At 45.7% G+C, this 21,665-nt stretch overlaps 1 protein-coding gene across 1 annotated transcript in view; it reads left to right on the plus strand.

Moving 5' to 3' along the window:
* TEX26 (testis expressed 26) overlaps positions 1-21,665 on the plus strand; it is a 171,295-nt gene that overhangs the window by 56,823 nt on the left and 92,807 nt on the right. Inside the window, exon 5 of the mRNA XM_085621664.1 lies at positions 11,312-11,468. Within this exon, the coding sequence (XP_085477790.1) occupies positions 11,312-11,468 (157 nt within the window). The remainder of the gene's footprint in view (positions 1-11,311; positions 11,469-21,665) is intronic.

The following is a 21,665-nucleotide window of genomic DNA, read 5'->3' on the forward strand; positions in this document are numbered from 1 at the left end:
TTCTCCTATCTTGTTCCCTCCTTCCCGCTCTCTACTGGTCCCTCTATAACTTCTGCGCTATGCACCCTCAGTGCTTTGAGGCATCAGCGAGCTGGGCAGCTGCTCGGGGTGCCTGCGCACTGAGGGGCACTTGTAACTTATGTCAAAAGAGCCTTTGTGAAAGCAACTGCTTCGATGTGTCTTTGACCTCCCTGTGGGTAACGAAGATGGATCCTCTCTTACTCCACCTCAAACGTCTTCTATCTCCCCAAGCAATTGTGTATAAAGTGTGCCAAGGCCCCCAGTGCAAACAACAACAAGCATTGGCATAGCCAATAGGTCTCGCTTTTGGGACCTTATAAGTGTTTAGCCATGCAACAGTTGCATAACTAAATACTTATAAGGTCCCAAAAGCGAGACCTATTGGCTATGCCAATGCTTGCTAATAATTTTCTTTTAGCGCGCGCCGCGCACACAACTCCCGGGCTCGTTCCTTTCAAATCCTTTGCCGAGCTTTACTTTTGCTGAACATTTTTATTATTGTCTATGGGGTAATACTGCCACATCCATTGCACTATTTCATGTCTCTTTCGTGTGTTATTTTGATTCACCGAATATTCACTCTTACCTGACATTCTACGTGCTTTATTTTGGCTCTAATCAGAAGCTGCTTCTTCACTGGTCATAGACTGCTCAGCTCATTGTATTATTACAATTGCCTCGCGTATAGTTTGGGTTTTACTGATCCACAGTCTGTCGCCTTTGTTCTGGGTGTATGGCGCGTTAATTGGCCTTCCGGCTTTTGGTCGACCAAACCCTCAAATTCACACGTAGCTGCTAATCCAGGAAACGCAGCTCCATAAACACGTGAACTCCTGTCTTAAACAAAACGTGCAGCTTTACACTGCAGAATTCTTCCTGGGACGAAATGACTCACTGAGTTTTAAATGACATCTTGAAATGTGCCTAAAGCTTGGTCCTGCTGTTGAAGCCCTACAGATTAAACCTTCCTTGTCTCTGTCATGTCCTGTCCTGTCACCTGCCATTCCCAGACCTGTTGTCACATTTGTGTTTCATTGTGTTTCATTGCAGCAATAAGATGATTGTTTTGTTTCTTGTCACTGTCAGCGTGAACTCTTTTTTAGTACATAGACTGACAATAATGTAACTCACGGGGATCAATTTGTAAATAAAATAAACAAGCATTGGCATAGACAATAGGTCTCGCCTTTGGGAACTTATAAGGGTTTAGCCATGCAACAGTTAATGTTGTTGCAGTAAGGATATTGTGCTGCATACCTAAATACTTATAAGGTCTCAAAGGCGTGAACCTATTGGCTATGCCAATGCTTGTTTAAATAAAGATTGACATGGCGTGCACCTTGGTTGTGACCTATGTATGTTTTGTGCTTATGCCTGAGGCTTCAATGCAGCTCGACTGTCGAGTTCGATAGTCAGCAGACTGTTGACTCTTTAATTTTAATTACTTTGGCAGCTGACGAAGAAGATCCATGTTGTTGGGGCCTCACATCCTGTTTTGGCTGGGCCCACGTGGGACAGAGTGGTCTGCAGTGCACATTTGCTCTGCATCTGATTGATTGCCAGGGAGAGCCCAGAGGGGCCCAGTGAGTGGGCCAAGGCAGGCTAAAGCAGGGTCTGTTACTTGATTGTCTGCCGGCCCGCTCTGCTGGGGCACACCTGTCCGGTCACGCTGTGACCAGGTGCCCGAGTTGTCTTTAAAAGACGGCATTGCGCTACTGCATCGCACAATAAATCACCAACCACCACTTACTTGTTAGCAAAAAAGGCCACTTTATTAAGACAGGTGCCAAATCATAACTTTTGCAATGCAATAACTTTCCACAGTTTGTCCTCAAATCACCCCAAACCTAACCCCCAATGTAAAAGCCCTACCCCTAAACAGAATCCCGACCCCTGTGTGCATTTTCCCCTACTTCTCATTTCCTGATCACGTGACTGCTCCCCCCCCTCCCCCGTTGGAGGATAGGCTAACCCGCTCAAGGCTGCCCACCCCCCCAGCAAAAACCCCGCCTACCCAGGACACTGTACAGCCTGAAAAAACAAAACACAAGAAAAAACCTGTCTTACCGTGGCAAAAAGAAAAAGAACATCGGTGTCATGCCAACACCAGGAAAAATTGTTGAAGAAAACAATGCTAATAAACCAGAGGGTGGGTGGGTGGGACAAAAGAGAGTAAACCAGCCCCTCCTCCCCGCTCCCGAGGGCCCAGTGATTTTCCCGCCTCTGCCTCCCCCTACTTATCCCCTTCGGCGCGCCTCGCGCCCCTAATCAACCCTCTACCCTGGCACCTGGGTGGCCGCTCCATTGTGCGAAGCCACCCAGGGGGAGACCTGGCTCGCGCCCTGCACCCCCTGGGTCCCCCCTTCTGCTCTGCACCAGAGACCATGTCGATTTAAGGCTCATGCATGACAGAGTTATACAAAAATATGTCTTTGTAAAGTGTATATATTTTACGATGGACTTTCTGTCTTTACTTTATTTATGAGCCAGTTATCATTAACTTCGCAGCTCCAGAACACTGCAAAGTGTTTTTATTTTTACTCTTTAAAGTATGCGCTGATGAGGGGAAAAATATCGACTTTCAGGGCTTCTCAGAATTTTTGTAACAGCCAGGGCAATAAAATACTGGTCATGCCAGTAAAAAAGAGCCTGGTGGTAACCCTGAAGGTAAGTGACTGGTACAGTAGGAACCACATGTGATCTGCTGCAGAATAGCGAGCAATAGTGAAGGCAGTAATCCTTGTTATTGGCAGGAGGGTGAATGTGCACACTGAGCAGCGTTTGCTGCTGCTTTTGGGCCAGTCCAGGCCTGGTTGTATCTTTTTGTTATTATGGTGGGGAGAAGGGTTTACATTACTTATCAGGTGATATTTGTGTCAGGGTGGCTCTCTGTGTCAGATGACACCAAGTACTATAATGTGACCTATCCGTAGCTGCTTCCTGTTGTGTGCTTCATGCGAATTGTAACACAGTGGATCCTGATTTGTTAATCCTAAATTCTTTGAAATCTGAGATTAATAGTTTTCTCCTTTCCTATAATAATGCATGGGCATACAAATCCCAGAATACAAAGAACACCTAGGTATATAAAGCAAGCGTTTTGTGATCAATAGGAAACTTTACTTTCAGGTGCTCTGCAGCAGTTTCAAGATCTTTTTAGAGATTCTCACAGCTCAAAAGAGTATAATTTGTAATATTTATCCGTTCCCATGGACTTCATTGCTTGCGAGAAATTGTCACTCATAATCACTGAAATGTCACTCATAATTGCGTTAAAATTTAAAAAATGTCACACATAGCAATCTGAAACCTTGGCAGCTATGGAGTGTAACTCTCTGTGTATACCTTCAGGGTGGGCCTTCCTAACCCATGACACCACGGCTATATTCCGCTGCATCACAAGTCACTCGTGCGTGTTCCTTCTGTCACTGACTCCGGAATCCCCCTGGGAAAGAGGAAGCCTCATTCCATCCGCCTTCTGAAGATACAATCAAACGTAATTAACCATTATTAATAGGCCTGGGCTAAATTTCCGTTCCGCTCGTGGAAATTGCGATAATTTGACATTTTCGCGTTCCGCGGAGAGCGCGAAAATGCCAAAATTTGCGCATTCCGCAGCTTAGCGATAATTTGTTTCTTGCTCGCGCTGTAAAATAATACATTCTCGCGCGCGCGCGATCGCCTTACCTGAATCCCCGCGTTCGCCGACAAGTTTTCCCGATCCGGTCGCGTTCTCCACAAGATGCTGGATTGTTGGTAGCCATTTGCACTGGCTCGCGACAGTTCGCGCCCGCAGTAATGTCATTGGTCGCGCGATCACGTCTTTCTTCTCGCGATCATGCACCGCGAGAAGAGTGAAAACAAGATGGCCGCGCCCGCGAGCAACCGCATGGGTAAGTTGGCGAGCCGCGACCACGCAGAAAATACCGCGAACGGGCGGGAAAAAAACTTCCGCATCTTCGCGATATTTCCGCGTGTTTGCGGAGATTTTTAACATTTTCGCGATAATTTGCGAAAGTCACTTTCGCAAATTCCGCCCACCCCTAATTATTAACACTAGTGCTGTTATCTTCAGCTTTGTCCGACTCCTCAGATTTTATTCAGAATCTCAGTGCTTGTTGAATGCTGAGCCACTGAGTTCTGTTGGCCAGGAAAAGAGTTATGTGTGGCCATATATCAGTTAAAAGATCAGTTTTTATAAAAATATGCTACTTGCAATTTTGTACTTTTAAACTTTCTACAGATATTCTCTTACTTGTGGTTTGCAACACGTGGCCTATTTTCTTCACTCGCGTTCTCCTGTGTGCTCGCACTCTTTCTAACAGCCGCCAAGCACTCTCTGTGCTGCAAAACAGAGTAACCGGGACCTGGCACCCTAGCCTTCCAGCCAGAGAGCACAACAGCGACACACTTTCCACAGCGGCATGCTGCTGCCATTACATGTACCAGTTTTATATCTGCAGGGTTCCGAAGACACACTGATAGCCCTTGACTCCTTCACCTTCCAGTGTAACTTTAGTAGCTAGACTGGGATGAGCATGCATCGGGACCGGATATCTGGGTGCTTGGAAATTACTCAGCAAAGCAATGTCAATAGCAGCAGCACCAAGATACCTTTAAAATGAAAATGCACTTGTGCTCCAGACTCACAAACTAGGGAAGGCACCAGCATGCAAAGTCAGCCTCCACTAAATCCGCTTAGGTGGAAGTGAAATAACTCAGCTTTGTGCTGTTTGCTAAAAGGATGCCTTCTGCACACAGCTCCTACTGACCCATGACTTTATATGCAGCCTGGGTGATTGCGATGTGTTTCAAAGAAAGTTATCAATATCCGCAGGAAGTTCTATATTTTGTGGGTAAGGTCAATAAGTCACCATTTTAGTAAGTCTTTTCTTGCAGTGCTCATTCTCTATTAACGAGAGACACCACTGGATGATGTGATGATGTAACCAACCAAACCCTCAAGCCTCCGGGATCACACGGGGTACCTGCTTCACCCTTTTGCTTCAGCGATATTCATCTCAATGTGCTCACAGATTGTTGTGCTAGTCTCCCCTAGGGGCACATCATCAAGGCCAGGCGATAATTATTGCTAAGCGCACTTAGCGCGAGGATAATTATCGCCGGCCAACACTGAATGTTATCGCGGAGATAGCGTGCTATCAGCAATGCTTATCTCCAAAGCGATAAAATTCAGCGCGCAAGCTGCCAACTGTGCGATTATCGCTGGAAATCCAGCGATAATCGCACAACGTTTGGCGATAGCTTGCTGATAGGGCAAGGCAGACTTAGCCATGATATCCACCTTCCATAGGATATCATGGCTAAGTCAGTTGAAAAGCAGGCGTAAGGAAAGTAGCGATAACCATGGTTAGCGCTACTTTTCTTATCGCTATGCTTGTTAGCGATTCCCTTGATAATTGGAGAAATATTGGTTAGCGACATTTCTCCAGTTATTTCAGGAAGGAAAGCCCACTTTGCATCTCATTAGAGATGCAAAGCTGGGCGTTCAGAAAACAAGCACTAAGGCAAGGATTCACGCGATAGCGTGACCTTGCTGATATAGCGATAAAATTATCGCCGCTTTTCGGCTGAAAACAGCAGCAAAAGCGGCGATAATTTTTTATCGCCGCCTTGTAAATATGCCCCCTAGTTTGTAAGAATATGCGCTGAGCGTGGACAGAGCTTTGTTGAATGTTGCCTTTTGGAGACAGCTCTCTCTCCGCTGGGTGTGTTCTTGCGTAGTCATTTTCCTACTGAGTACAGCTAAAAAGCACATAGGGGCATATGTACAAGGGTATTGCACAACCGGAACGTCACTTTTACTGATGTTCCAGCGGAACAATGCCCTGCTCTATATTTACAAAGAGGTGTTCTACCACAACACCCATTGCGTTTTGACGCTGCCCTGGATTTACAATGATCTCTGAATCTGAGGCAGTGCCAAAAACTAACGCCATGCAAAAACCGGATGTTAGATTGGCACAACGCGGAGGAATACATTTTTTTCTCCTCCTTTTAGCTTTTTCTATTCTTGTAAATACTGTGCATTCCTGCATTTTTGGAAATGGTGCTATGTTGCGCTACAAAATTTGCCACACCACCGCGCTGCACCATTTCCTTGGACTAATGCCCCCTAGTTTCTGGATTGAAGAGACTTTGATTGATCTATGTCTCAGAGACTATACATCCAGATAGACTAGTTCCGTAATTACCTGTCGAGCAGCATTGTTGTTTACCTGTTTAGCCAATGGTAGTCAATGGTAATCAACTTTGCCTTTCCACAACAGCTCCACGTTAGTGTATGCGATCTGTAAGGCCCTGACCACCTTGTAATTTCAAAGCTGATTTACCCTTACAGTCCCCTCAGAGTTGAGAGAGATTAGCTGTACATGGTAACAATGACTAAGTGGCTGGTCGATTAATTATACAAATACACACCACTGGAGGAAAAAGTAATGAGCATAGGGTAGTGATTTATCTGATGTTCTTTGGTAAAAAGCCTGTTAGAAATTGGGTTTCTGGTTGGCAGAAGTGTGCACCCCGTCCGAGCAGAAACCACAATCCTAGTGATGGTAAGTGTAGTACACTCTAAAATTCTCTGGGAGCTTGGCACAGAGCTGCCAGGATAAACTAAAGAGGAAGTAACAGTGAAAACACAACAAAAGTACTCCACACCAGTTTAGTAAAATAGCCAATATTTATCTGAATAAAACAAGAATAAAACGATAAAAAGCCAACATACACAAGCAAGTCATGAATTGTACAAGATTAAATCAAATGCAATGTTTAGAAATGAATAGCTACAACTGGGGCTCTATGGTTGCGCTTGACTGTGGCCAATCCAAAAGTTCAGTCCGACCGCAATAGAGCGCGGGCCAGATACAGGAATTACGCAGACCTGCTGACAGAACCTTGGATGCCTCGCAGCTTTGGGACGATGCGTCAAAGAACCCAAGGGAATGCATCGCTGTCGGAGGCGATGCATCGGTTCCAAAGTCAGGCAAAGTTCTGAAGGGTCGGGAATTCGTGGAGTCAGTGCATCACAGATGTCGGTGATGCAGTGTCCGAGACTCATGCAGCAGCGGAGATTTGGAGGTGCTGCATCGGCAAATTCGGGACTGCGTTGTATGTCGAGGTCATTGCATTGCGCAGTCGGGGAGCAGTGTCTATGTCATTGCAGGCAGCGTTGATGCGTCGATATTGCATTGAAATGCACCGGTTCCAAATGACGCTTCAGTGTAGATGTGTTGGTTTCCTGAGTTGCAGCACCAGACACTCACTTCTAAGGGCGCAGGACTGGATTTGGCACCACTTGACAGAGCAGGACTTACAGCAGAGGAGCCCAGGTGCTGGTAGTAAGATGCAGGTGAAGTCTTTGATATCCCTGAGACTTCAGAAACAGGAGACAAACCCAACAAGCCCTTGGAGAACCTTTAACAATGTAGAATGTAGAGTCAAGTCCATTCCTCTCACTCCCAGGCAAGAAGCATGCATGCATAGTATATATTAATTACACCTTTCTAAGAGCTGAAGTGTTCTGCTCAGGACAGAGACATTTACTAAATTTAGTACACTTGGATGTAAGCAGTCTTTGTTTAAACAGGAGATGTTTGTTTGCATTACTTTCGCTTCCACATCTCTGCTTTCCACAATCAGTTGAACAGGGAGGAGTTAAGTTGTGGTCATGATGTGATATTGCCTGTTTCTAATCCCGCATTTGTTGCCAAGGTGGACAGTTGGACCTAGTTACTGCTTTTGCAAGTGAATCCCCTCTACGTGATTTACATAAATCATAATGCACTCTTTAGAAAGATCGGATCATTTGCGCTTGGATGATTGGGACAATTTGGTTGGTATTTGCAGGGCTCCATACTTTTATTTGGCGGTTGTTGGCAACTTTTCTTAGGAGGCATAACACGAGCATAATCAACACTTCCCAGAAAGGCTCTGTACATGTAGTTGACAGTAATAAAACTTCTTAGGAGAGCGGTTATACTTTTTTGGGTCAGTACTAACAATTCTCAGAAGACATGCTGTACATTTATTGTACAGAAGCAACACTTCTCACCACATATGTTCTACTCTGATTGGTCAGTGTCAACACTTTGCACCCGGGCTACCATAGGTTTTTCTTTGACAATATCAACCCTTTCCAATGGGGAAAGCGGTTGGAAGGTTTGTCATCTCTCCTGCTGTGTGTAGAGGAGGCCTATGGTTCAATAGTAGTCCTCACTTGTTTATGTGGTTTTTTTTTTTAGTAGATATGGTAAGATAGTGGAATGAGTGAAGTTTTCACTGGGGATGATTTTGTGTGATCTGCTCTTTGCAGGTTTGAACTCTTGTAAGATCGTCTGATACTTTTGTGCTTAAAAAGGTTGATGAAACGAGTGTCAATGTGCGTGTCCATCTATCAATGTGCCAGTGTCGCGCTCTCAGGGTCCCAGTGTCAGTGTCACTATATCTACGTCACCCTATCAGTGCTCTTGGTTTGATGACTCTTTGTCAGTGCACTGATTTCTCTCTGTCAAGTTGTCGGCGTCCTAATGTCAGTGTCCCTCTCTAGCTATGTTCCAATATAAGGGTATGGATGTCAGTTTCCCAGAGTTCTTGTGCCGGGTTCTGGTTGTGTCCACGATACCCTATCTCTGTTTCTGTTTCCTTGTCCCTGAATAGTCTGTGCAGTCTCCAGGGCCTTCCCCTTGCTACAATATAGCATGAAGTACTCTCTCCAAGAGTTCACAATGTTCTGGGCATACAGCTCTTACTCCAATTAATCTGGTACTCTGGAAAGGTAGGTCTGGATTGACCAGGTCATATATTTCAGAAGAAGATACTTCTATAGAACATAATCTAATAATGCATTACAAAACATGCAAACCTTCAAAATTACACACCCATCACACATAATAAGAATATAATTCCATTAATGCGCTACTCCTAAGAAGTCTTTTGCAATTACAAATGTTTCACACATTGTTTCATTAATTCTCTTGATTTTGCCACCATCCTCAGACAAACAAATTCATCCATTCTAATGTAGTTGTCAGTCTTTGAGGATCAGCTGCTGATTGTTATGAATCCAGCAAGCTCTGTAACTTTAGTTATTTCTGTTTAAACCTGAAAATACTGGGACAAGGGAAAAATCAACCCAACCATTCTTCCCTCTGGGTAATTTATTCTGGTTAAAGCGGTACCTTCCACTCACAAGTGTTTAATTCTTTAAAAAACACACTGCAAGTTACAATGGTACTTTGGATGTCCATGTCGTCCTGGGATAGTCAAAAATCATTTTTCTGTAGGAGAGAATTTCAGTGCCTTCAGCTGTAGTGTTTCTGATTGTGGTGTGCATTGTTTCTGGGTCATTGACAGGCTTCCCGTGGCTTTGACCCAACTTTATAGCATATTAGCTGCTTAAGCGAGCAAACATAGACTTCTGCAAGTGAGCACAGACTTTGAAGTCTATTGCCACAACATAATTCAGATTTACATTTAACGTGTACTAACTGCCAGGATCACTGTTTATTTATAAGAACAGTATCAGACGTGCACTACGTGGTCCAGTGCAGTTTTTGATGCAAACCGCTACGACATTATTCAGATATGGATCGGATCCTTCAGACAGGATAGTTTGTAGTCATCAAACACCTGATTTGCCAAATATATTCTCCATTCAAATTAGTTTTTTGAGGGTCCACCATTGCAAACTCCTACAGTCCTGAAGATGGTCGAATAGACAGCCCATCGACCGAAAAGTCGACAACCACACTTATTTTCTGTATAAAGTTAATATCGGCAATACTCATTTGTTTTATTCTTTTGGTTTGCCTTATTTCTATTTTTGGAAAAAGTGTACACAATTGTCACTGAGAAGTACAATGAACAACTATTTATGTATGCAACTTCTTGTTACATTGTGTGTTCAATGATCGAGTACCCCTGAGCATTTCTTATTAATACGATAACATCTTTTTTTTCATTATACACCTGTGTTTTGAAACGTTATTCATTGATAAATTTATTTCATGTATTTTTCTGACATTTGCTGATGTTTTCATATTCTTAGAGAACTAAAACTATATGAGTTGTTTGTGTACAGATAATTATTTCAAAAGAAATTAATTTGCAAGCATATCATAAAAGCTTGCTTTAAGTAAAAAGTAAAAAGAATTCAAACTAATTGTACAAACAAATCCCTTGTTGGCACACTTACCTGTTTACTTTATATTACCCAAGCCGTCAAGGGTTGATTGGGTTACCAATTGTATTTTTCATTTATGTAGTGTTCAGGCACTTCAAAGCACTCTGCAAGCTAGATTCAGGAAGTAGGAGATATGGGTGTGGTGATAGGGGCGATGAGTGCTCAGGATGTATGACAGATCATGTATGACATGACAGAGAAATACAGTACTTTAGATAGCATAAGTGGAAATATTGTGAAATTATGCTCATATTTAAATGAGCGAGAGAAATGTAAGCATGGACGGTTGCCATGTCACAAAAATATGGCTCTCACTGTCGCATGCGTTCACACTGTGCTGTTTGGGAAATCTTTGAAGTCAAGGTGAAGTCTTGCACCTACCCTTGCATGCAATGCGTGTATCGATGGGCATGATATTACCTTTTTGGCATTTTTAGTTTTCCATTTTAGCTCATTGGCTGGAGGACTAGATTGGGACCTTTTCAACATCAGGCCCTAACTGGAAGTGTGTGTCTAAATAAAACACCAATCTAAAAGGAAACATTGTTTGTCAAAATGTATTTTCCCAGATGCCATTATTGTGCTAACCTGAGAGAGACTTTGGACCATAATCTAGAAGAGGGCTGGGGCTAGAAAGCTCTCACTTTTATGTTCCTAATTAGGGCATAGGAGATCTGGAACATTGCTCTCACTATCGTGACAGTCATGATAAACGCCATCATGATAGGCGCCTGAATCAAAGGAGATATAAGCCATAGAACGTTTGCTCTCACTCCCAGAGATGTAAGTTGTGTTGACTCCTTCTGGTGTCTTTAGGCAGGCCATGTGCACTAGAATGATTTAAAGTTGAGTGAAGCTGGGCCTTCGACATCGACAGGTTGGGTGATGTTTGGTGGTGGTTGAGCACTGGGGCTGAACTTTAATGTTTGATGCAGAGGTCTGATGTTTCACAACAGCAACTGTAAATACAAAGGTAGAGGTGGTAGTAAGATCATTTTTTATTACAGGATGTGTTACATACTGGTAACCCATTCCTCAAAAAGCCAGACCTATCAGATTTGACAGTGGTTGTTCTTTGTGTTATCACAGGGTTTTATGACCTGGAGACTTCCTAAGGAAGAAAAACCTATTTCTGTGGACAGTCGCTCACCGTGGAATAAGCCACCGTCACTCGAAGAGGCACAGGAAATAATAAAAGAACAATACCGCTCCACTTACCGAAGGGATTACTTAGGAATACCACAAGGTAGGGTGAGCATGTGCTTCCGCATTCTGATTCATTGCAGGAAAAAATACTGATCTACGCCAAGTGGTATAGTTCACTTTTTAGAAATCATCCGTGTATGTAGAGTTTCCACTGCTACTACTAAGCTTGGTTTTGCCCATGGGCCATATGTTCACCTATTTCAAACATTAGTAAAAAAAAAAAAAGTTAGTAAAATAAACAGTGCCTTATTTTGATAATTGTAAATACCCACAAGTTAATACCAGTCATTATATAGAGCGTGAGGGATACATTTTATGAATAAAACGCTTTTATGACACAACATAAAATGATGACATCTTGCAGGGCATGCCTTTGATCCATCCAGCCAGGCAGGCGTTGGGGCATGCACATCCATTTTGCCCTGGCTCTTGTCTAGCTCACTGCCATATTCCCTATCAATCTTCCCTATCAGGCCTCCTGTATTGATATTTCTTCGGAAACATAAGTTGAAACACTGATGGTATTTCTGCTCCTACCCTCACTCACTCGGGGGGGACAGGTGCTTGTGGGCGTAGGCCTTGCTTGTGTTCTTTATTTGTTTATTTGCTTATAAATGTATTACTTTTCTATGGCGCTCTCTCACTCAGCGATATGTGGGCACAACAAAAAATACATGCTAACAGCAGCCTACAGTGGATAATAAAGAAAACTAATAGAATATAGCAGCAAGGGTCGGCAGTGGGGACAAAACCTGCCGATGTGCGGCTAAGCTTATGTCCCTTGCTTGGCGGCTGTCCAGCACCTGCATGGTTTAACATACCGCACACAAGAAGGTGGGCATGCATGCAGTCTCCTTTGTTAAATTTCGTCAAAGGCAGAATAGAAGCATAACACTCAGGAACTCAAATGGTTTAGCAGGAACCATGCTCCTCTATGTACATATAAGGATTCCACCTAGTGTCACAGGTATTTACTCCGATATTTTCATTTTTTTTAAAAACACTTCTTATTGTTTTTAGTATATTACAAAATAAGTTAGATACTGTTTATAATGCGTTAATAAGTATAATAAATGAATGTGTGTCCTCAGGTAACGTAACTGGTGCTATGTAAAGCGCTCTGATACCTGATTGGATTTGGGTCAAGTTCGCGCTATATAAAACTCAGACAAAAAAAATAAATAATGATAATATTAAGGAAATAATAAGTCAGATATTGTAGCGCAGCCGACACTTCAGTATGGTGCCCAGCCACCACAAAATGTGCAAACTCCCTAATATGCCACTCCACCCCGATCCCCTCCTTAATTTTCTCCCACATCTCAATCTGTGTGGGGCTCCAACGTTCGTATATACATGTCAAGTGGTCAGGGCCTTCCCATGCATGGCTCAAAGTGAATTACCCTATACTGGGTCTTCATATGTACCCACTTTTTTTAGGGCAGCCCCGGCTCATGAAGATAGGCCGTTCCTAAGTGAGTAAATGCAAAAAGAACAGTTGATGGACAGAATGCTGAACAATGTCATACATTCACCCCAGTACAGAGATATGGGCCTAAATCCATGCCATTCCAGTTTGAACCCAGCCTTATGCAAATCAGTCTTGAGCCTGTGCCTCATGGGAACAGTCTAGCCCGAACTGCTAAGCCAGGTGCTCCCTGGACTGGAAACAAGCATCCTAGGACTGTTTATTTGCTTATAAATGTATTACTTTTCTATGGCGCTCTCTCATTCGGCGATATGTGGGCACAACAAAAAATACATGTAAACAGCAGCCTACAGTGGATAATAAAGAAAACTAATAGGATATAGCAGCAAGGGTCGGCAGTGGGGACAAAACCTGCCGATGTGCGGCTAAGCTTATGTCCCTTGCTTGGCGGCTGTCCAGCGCCTGCATGGTTTAACATACCGCACACAAGAAGGTGGGCAAGCATGCAGTCTCCTTTGTTAAATTTCGTCAAAGGCAGAATAGAAGCATAACACTCAGGAACTCAAATGGTTTAGCAGGAACCATGCTCCTCTACGTACATATAAGGATTCCACCTAGTATCACAGGTATTTAATCCGATATTTTCATTTTTTTTTAAAACACTTCTTATTGTTTTTAGTATATTACAAAATAAGTTAGATATTGTTTATAATGCGTTAATAAGTATAATAAATGAATGTGTGTCCTCAGGTAACGTAACTGGTGCTATGTAAAGCGCTCTGATACCTGATTGGATTTGGGTCAAGTTCGCGCTATATAAAACTCAGACAAAAAAAAATAATAATAATAATAATAAGGAAATAATAAGTCAGATATTGTAGCGCAGCCGACACTTCAGTATGGTGCCCAGCCACCACAAAATGTGCAAACTCCCTAATATGCCACTCCACCCCGATCCCCTCCTTAATTTTCTCCCACATCTCAATCTGTGTGGGGCTCCAACGTTCGTATATACATGTCAAGTGGTCAGGGCCTTACCATGCATGGCTCAAAGTGAATTACCCTATACTGGGTCTTCATATGTTCCCACTTTTTTTATGGCAGCCTCGGCTCATGAAGATAGGCCGTTCCTAAGTGAGTAAATGCAAAAAGAACAGTTGATGGACAGAATGCTGAACAATGTCATACATTCACCCCAGTACAGAGATATGGGCCTAAATACATGCCATTCCAGTTTGAACCCAGCCTTATGCAAATCAGTCTTGACCCTGTGCCTCATGGGAACAGTCTAGCCCGAACTGCTAAGCCAGGTGCTCCCTGGACTGGAAACAAGCATCCTAGGACCGGTTTCGGTAGTTTCGCCCTAAGTGGGATGGGTATGCCCAGACGTGGGTTCCTTACTCACTGTGCCAATGGATTCAAGCTAGCCTGGCTGAAGAAGCATGACATACCCTGAAATCGATCAGCATGAGCTCACGGGCCATCAGAGCACTTTGTGGTACTCTGCTCTCAGTATTCAGAGAAAGGTATCAGCAACAACACATGGATGCAAGAATAAAGCATATGAGAGAATGGTGAAGAGACTGGCACAGCCAACAGTCTTCTCACACCACACAATTAGCATATCGGGTGAGATTGTCCTGATGGCGCGAAGGGTCTTGGGCCTGGTAACAAGCGCCCTGGGATTCATGCAGACCTTACAAATGCTGTCTAGAGAAATTGTTATCTCTGCACAGGAGAGTGAGGAGGCATCCAGCAAAAACAGTGCATCATTGGCTGAAGATCCATACTCATTTGCAGTAGAGGCAGCTTCGGATGGGGCAGGATCGAGGACACAAACGATCACTGGAAGCAAAGATGCAAAAATACATGCAAAACAGCGTTCATAACTTAAGGGTTTATTACTGTCAGATTTGGATATTTTGGGAATCTGGCATATATGGCAGATGTCAAGTTCTTGATACTTTTTCTGTATTTGAATGTCCCCTGAATAAATATAATATTTTTTGTTATATATGCAAACATTGTCAATGTGTATTTATTAATCAATGTGCAGTGTTTTGGTTTTAACTTAGAAGTGGTTCCATGTGATTTCTGCTCTGCGTAGCCTTCCTTCTGCATCCCTTGCTGATTCTTGTGGTTGAAGGGGCAAGGAACATCATCTTCATCAAAGCTGTTGTCATCCTGGGTGCGTCTGTTGTACGCACAGCCGGTGGTAAGGGTGAGGGTGAATGGAGCGCTATCCCGTGCGTTTCCTCTGCATCGAGGTACTAGGCAGGGGTGCCCGCTGTCTCCCCTCCTCTTCGCCCTGGCTTTGGAGCCGTTGGCCCACTGGATACGTAGGGACCAGGCGTTTTTGGGCCTAGCACTTTGTGAGGGCTGGGAGGAGCGTATCTCCTTGTACGCTGATGATATTGTACTGTATATGGCTAGGCCGTACCACTCAATGGCACAGGCGCTCCATCTTTTTACCTTGTTTGGTAGCTATTCCGGTTATAGGATCAACTGGCCCAAATCAGTGATCTTCCCCCTCTCCGCCCCCCCGCGGATTCCAACCGGGTGCCTGGCTCAGGTGGTGTCAGAGGGTTTTAAGTACCTGGGGGTGTATGTGACCAGAGATAAAGGGGTGTTCTTCCAAAGAAACTTGGAACCACTTCTGGCGCGCTTGGCATCTGATGTTTCTCACTGGCGTTCCTTGCCTCTGTCCCTGATGGGGCGCGCGAGGCTCTTCAAGATGCTGGCTTTACCGCGCCTCCTCTATATCCTACAGAACTCACCGTATCCGATCCCTGGGGGGGTGTTCCGGTGCATCTCGCAGATGGTGCGGACCTTGCTTTAGGACGGTGGAAACCCGAGAATTGCGTTGCGTAAGCTCACGAGAGGGGTGTATGACAGGGGGCTGGCCCTCCCGGATGTCCGTCTCTACTATTGGGCTTCCCAACTGCAGGTGGTCAATGATTGGGTGTACGCAGCGGGGTCGGAGCCGGCGTATAGGGTGGACAGACATGTTATGCCAGGGGGTAACTGTGAGCAGCTTTTATATTCGCGGAGGCGGTGTAGGGACCTCCCATCTCATACCGGGGTGGTGATACAGTGTTGGCGGGAGGCCAATCAATTTCTTGGATGGGCGGGCACCCTTACTGGTCAGACGCCGCTCTGGTTTGGGGATCAACTACCGGAGGTCGCGAGACTATCCGGTTTCAAGGGATGGCGATTGATTGGGATAGACTACCTGGGCGATGTATGGAAGGGGGGCGCCCCCAGATCCTTTGACTATTTCCAGAGGGAGTACCACATGCATGACACTCAACACTACCAATACCTGCGCCTCACACATGCCCTGAGATCCTACCTGCGACTGGGTTCCTCGCTCCCTGAGTATTCTCCCTTGGAGGATAGGCTTTTGATTGACCCTATTCCAGGGAAGCTAACGGCCACCATCTACCGTAAGCTCATTAACAACATGCCCGACCCCTTGCGAGCGAAATGGGAGGGAGATATTGGCGATCTGGAGGATGTGGATTGGCAGGAGGCCCTGCAGGGCCCTCGCGAAATTGCCATCCGGATGCGGTTTCGCCTTATCCAATTTAAAATCCTGCATAGGGTGTACTACCCGCGTGCCCTCTTATTCTCATGGGGCAGGGCCCTGTCCCCCCTGTGTGTGAGGGGTTGTCGGGAGGAAGGCACGTTCTTCCACATCCTGTGGGAATGCCCGCACATAGTGCCATATTGGACTAAGGTGACAAACACAATGGCGAAGGTGGTGGGGGCGCCGGTCCCCTTGGAGCCCCGGTGGCTGCTTCTGCTGATCAAGGGAGCAACGGACTGGTCCAGGTATCATGAGATTTGGCTGGCTACAGCGGCTGGGGTGGCAAAACGAAATATTGCGAGCGCTTGGGGGGTGGCCGCACCCCCGCAATGGGACCAGTGGCTCAGGGATCTGGATTGGTGTCAGAGGGCGGAGGAAACTGTCTACAAGTCCAGAGGTTGTGTGAAGAAATGGAAGAGGGTGTGGGGCCCATGGTGCAAGTACCGAACCTCGAGAGACGGGGGGACAGTTGTAGCGGGACCCTTTGGTAACTCTCTCAATCCTCAATGCTGTATCGTCATACTATTGGTTTACGAGCCTTTTGTTCAATGCTATGTCATGTATAAGATCTTGAGCAATGTTAATAAAAAAAAAAAAAGATTTACAAAAAAAAAAGCTTTTTCAATTGACAATGTTGTGTAACGCATCACAACAAGCAACAATCTTGCATGTGGTTTTGGAAGAATTCTGCTGTGCATCTACACTTTGTGCAGACATTGGAGCCTGCTCTAAAGGAGCGCATATACACATTCCACTACTGAACGCGGCACCTGTGACAAATGTTGCACTTTTCACTGGATGGCACTGCATTCAGGTTTGGGGAGTAGCCAGGTACATATACCATACCCAATGTCACCTAAAAGAGCAATGCAAGATTCATCACTGGAATTATGAAGTACATGGCTATTGCACATTCGTGACATAAGTAACGCTCCTTTGACCAAACGATTGCAGAGTGATTGGGTTCCTGGCATTGCAAACTATTTGTATTTTTAAGAAGTGCCTATATTTTTGATTCTAGTGCTGGTATATGGTCGCAGAGGTAGGGTAATTTAATTCATGTGTTCTATCCACATATCCTATCACATAGGGGAAATGTGCAATTCTGTAAAAATCAAGCTTACTATCTTGTATTCCTATAGTGTGTTTGGAGAGACAATTTTGGTGCCAATCCTGGTCAACGCTGCTCCCATTAATTCATGAAAAACCTTGGAAGGGCATTCAGCGACACACCTCCTGCTGTTGCTACAATGCCCAGAAAACTGCCTGAGGCCAGGAGATGCACTGAACATAGGACAAGCGCATATGTGGGTCTACCCTAATTTCTTAGGGTATTTCTACATATTACTGGGCAAAGCTCATCAAAAAGGGCATGTCTCACCAGGGACATCTTAAGGATTTTGGGGGCCCGCGCCAAAAGTATTTGGGGGCCCCTGTTCAGAACAGCTTTGGATTTATGGTCCAATTTCAGCTCTTTCATGCCCTCTTTGGCTACATCACTGACAGTGCACATGCACACATGTTCAAATTATTAGGAGGATATTCTCAAGAACGCAAATGTAGCTTAACGCAACCCTTCACATCGCAGTCTATAGCGGGAAAATAACTGTGTCAACGTGGTATTCCCAAGCCGGCGGCACCATGCAATAGTCCCACGATAACGCGTCAAATGACTGCGCTAAAATCAACACGACTCCGCAAAAACGCAAAACCCAAACACGAAAATAGTAGCGATGACACCAATCACAATACAAAAATCAGCCAAAAACAGCGACAGGCCTGCAAATCCCACGCAAAAACAACAATTGATGGACAGAATGCAGAACAATGTCATACATTCACCCCAGTACAGAGATCTGGGCCTAAATCCATCGTTTTTTTGCTCACCATGCCATTCCAGTTTGAACCCAGCCATATGCAAATCAGTCTTGACCCTGTGCCCCATGGGAACAGTCCAGCCCGAACTGCCAAGCCAGGTCCTCCCTGGACTGGAAACAAGCATCCTAGGACCGGTTTCGGGCTTTCAGCCCTCGTCAGCCAGGATAGCCTGATTCCAGTGGCATGGAGAGCAAGGGACTCACGTCTGAGCATACCCTTCCCACTCGGGGTGACAAATGCAAAAACAACAATTGATGGACAGAATGCAGAACAATGTCATACATTCACCCCAGTACAGAGATCTGGGCCTAAATCCATCGTTTTTTTGCTCACCATGCCATTCCAGTTTGAACCCAGCCATATGCAAATCAGTCTTGACCCTGTGCCCCATGGGAACAGTCCAGCCCGAACTGCCAAGCCAGGTCCTCCCTGGACTGGAAACAAGCATCCTAGGACCGGTTTCGGGCTTTCAGCCCTCGTCAGCCAGGATAGCCTGATTCCAGTGGCATGGAGAGCAAGGGACTCACGTCTGAGCATACCCTTCCCACTCGGGGTGACAAATGCAAAAACAACAATTGATGGACAGAATGCAGAACAATGTCATACATTCACCCCAGTACAGAGATCTGGGCCTAAATCCATCGTTTTTTTGCTCACCATGCCATTCCAGTTTGAACCCAGCCATATGCAAATCAGTCTTGACCCTGTGCCCCATGGGAACAGTCCAGCCCGAACTGCCAAGCCAGGTCCTCCCTGGACTGAAAACAAGCATCCTAGGACCGGTTTCGGGCTTTCAGCCCTCGTCAGCCAGGATAGCCTGATTCCAGTGGCATGGAGAGCAAGGGACTCACGTCTGAGCATAACTGTCCCACTCGGGGTGACAAATGCAAAAACAACAATTGATGGACAGAATGCAGAACAATGTCATACATTCACCCCAGTACAGAGATCTGGGCCTAAATCCATCGTTTTTTTGCTCACCATGCCATTCCAGTTTGAACCCAGCCATATGCAAATCAGTCTTGACCCTGTGCCCCATGGGAACAGTCCAGCCCGAACTGCCAAGCCAGGTCCTCCCTGGACTGAAAACAAGCATCCTAGGACCGGTTTCGAGCTTTCAGCCCTCGTCAGCCAGGATAGCCTGATTCCAGTGGCATGGAGAGCAAGGGACTCACGTCTGAGCATACCCTTCCCACTCGGGGTGACAAATGCAAAAACAACAATTGATGGACAGAATGCAGAACAATGTCATACATTCACCCCAGTACAGAGATCTGGGCCTAAATCCATCGTTTTTTTGCTCACCATGCCATTCCAGTTTGAACCCAGCCATATGCAAATCAGTCTTGACCCTGTGCCCCATGGGAACAGTCCAGCCCAAACTTCCAAGCCAGGTCCTCCCTGGACTGGAAACAAGCATCCTAGGACCGGTTTCGGGCTTTCAGCCCTCGTCAGCCAGGATAGCCTGATTCCAGTGGCATGGAGAGCAAGGGACTCACGTCTGAGCATACCCTTCCCACTCGGGGTGACAAATGCAAAAACAACAATTGATGGACAGAATGCAGAACAATGTCATTCTTTCACCCCAGTACAGAGATCTGGGCCTAAATCCATCGTTTTTTTGCTCACCATGCCATTCCAGTTTGAACCCAGCCATATGCAAATCAGTCTTGACCCTGTGCCCCATGGGAACAGTCCAGCCCGAACTGCCAAGCCAGGTCCTCCCTGGACTGGAAACAAGCATCCTAGGACCGGTTTCGGGCTTTCAGCCCTCGTCAGCCAGGATAGCCTGATTCCAGTGGCATGGAGAGCAAGGGACTCACGTCTGAGCATACCCTTCCCACTCGGGGTGACAAATGCAAAAACAACAATTGATGGACAGAATGCAGAACAATGTCATACATTCACCCCAGTACAGAGATCTGGGCCTAAATCCATCGTTTTTTTGCTCACCATGCCATTCCAGTTTGAACCCAGCCATATGCAAATCAGTCTTGACCCTGTGCCCCATGGGAACAGTCCAGCCCGAACTGCCAAGCCAGGTCCTCCCTGGACTGGAAACAAGCATCCTAGGACCGGTTTCGGGCTTTCAGCCCTCGTCAGCCAGGATAGCCTGATTCTAGTGGCATGGAGAGCAAGGGACTCACGTCTGAGCATACCCTTCCCACTCGGGGTGACAAATGAAAAACAACAATTGATGGACAGAATGCAGAACAATGTCATACATTCACCCCAGTACAAAGATCTGGGCCTAAATCCATCGTTTTTTTGCTCACCATGCCATTCCAGTTTGAACCTAGCCATATGCAAATCAGTCTTGACCCTGTGCCCCATGGGAACAGTCCAGCCCGAACTGCCAAGCCAGGTCCTCCCTGGACTGGAAACAAGCATCCTAGGACCGGTTTCGGGCTTTCAGCCCTCGTCAGCCAGGATAGCCTGATTCCAGTGGCATGGAGAGCAAGGGACTCACGTCTGAGCATACCCTTCCCACTCGGGGTGACAAATGCAAAAACAACAATTGATGGACAGAATGCAGAACAATGTCATACATTCACCCCAGTACAGAGATCTGGGCCTAAATCCATCGTTTTTTTGCTCACCATGCCATTCCAGTTTGAACCCAGCCATATGCAAATCAGTCTTGACCCTGTGCCCCATGGGAACAGTCCAGCCCGAACTGCCAAGCCAGGTCCTCCCTGGACTGGAAACAAGCATCCTAGGACCGGTTTCGGGCTTTCAGCCCTCGTCAGCCAGGATAGCCTGATTCCAGTGGCATAGAGAGCAAGGGACTCACGTCTGAGCATACCCTTCCCACTCGGGGTGACAAATGCAAAAACAACAATTGATGGACAGAATGCAGAACAATGTCATACATTCACCCCAGTACAGAGATCTGGGCCTAAATCCATCGTTTTTTTGCTCACCATGCCATTCCAGTTTGAACCCAGCCATATGCAAATCAGTCTTGACCCTGTGCCCCATGGGAACAGTCCAGCCCGAACTTCTAAGCCAGGTCCTCCCTGGACTGGAAACAAGCATCCTAGGACCGGTTTCGGGCTTTCAGCCCTCGTCAGCCAGGATAGCCTGATTCCAGTGGCATGGAGAGCAAGGGACTCACGTCTGAGCATACCCTTCCCACTCGGGGTGACAAATGCAAAAACAACAATTGATGGACAGAATTCAGAACAATGTCATTCATTCACCCCAGTACAGAGATCTGGGCCTAAATCCATCGTTTTTTTGCTCACCATGCCATTCCAGTTTGAACCCAGCCATATGCAAATCAGTCTTGACCCTGTGCCCCATGGGAACAGTCCAGCCCGAACTGCCAAGCCAGGTCC

This window comes from Triturus cristatus, chromosome 8, assembly GCF_964204655.1.
Source record: "Triturus cristatus chromosome 8, aTriCri1.1, whole genome shotgun sequence".
Taxonomy (NCBI): domain Eukaryota; kingdom Metazoa; phylum Chordata; class Amphibia; order Caudata; family Salamandridae; genus Triturus; species Triturus cristatus.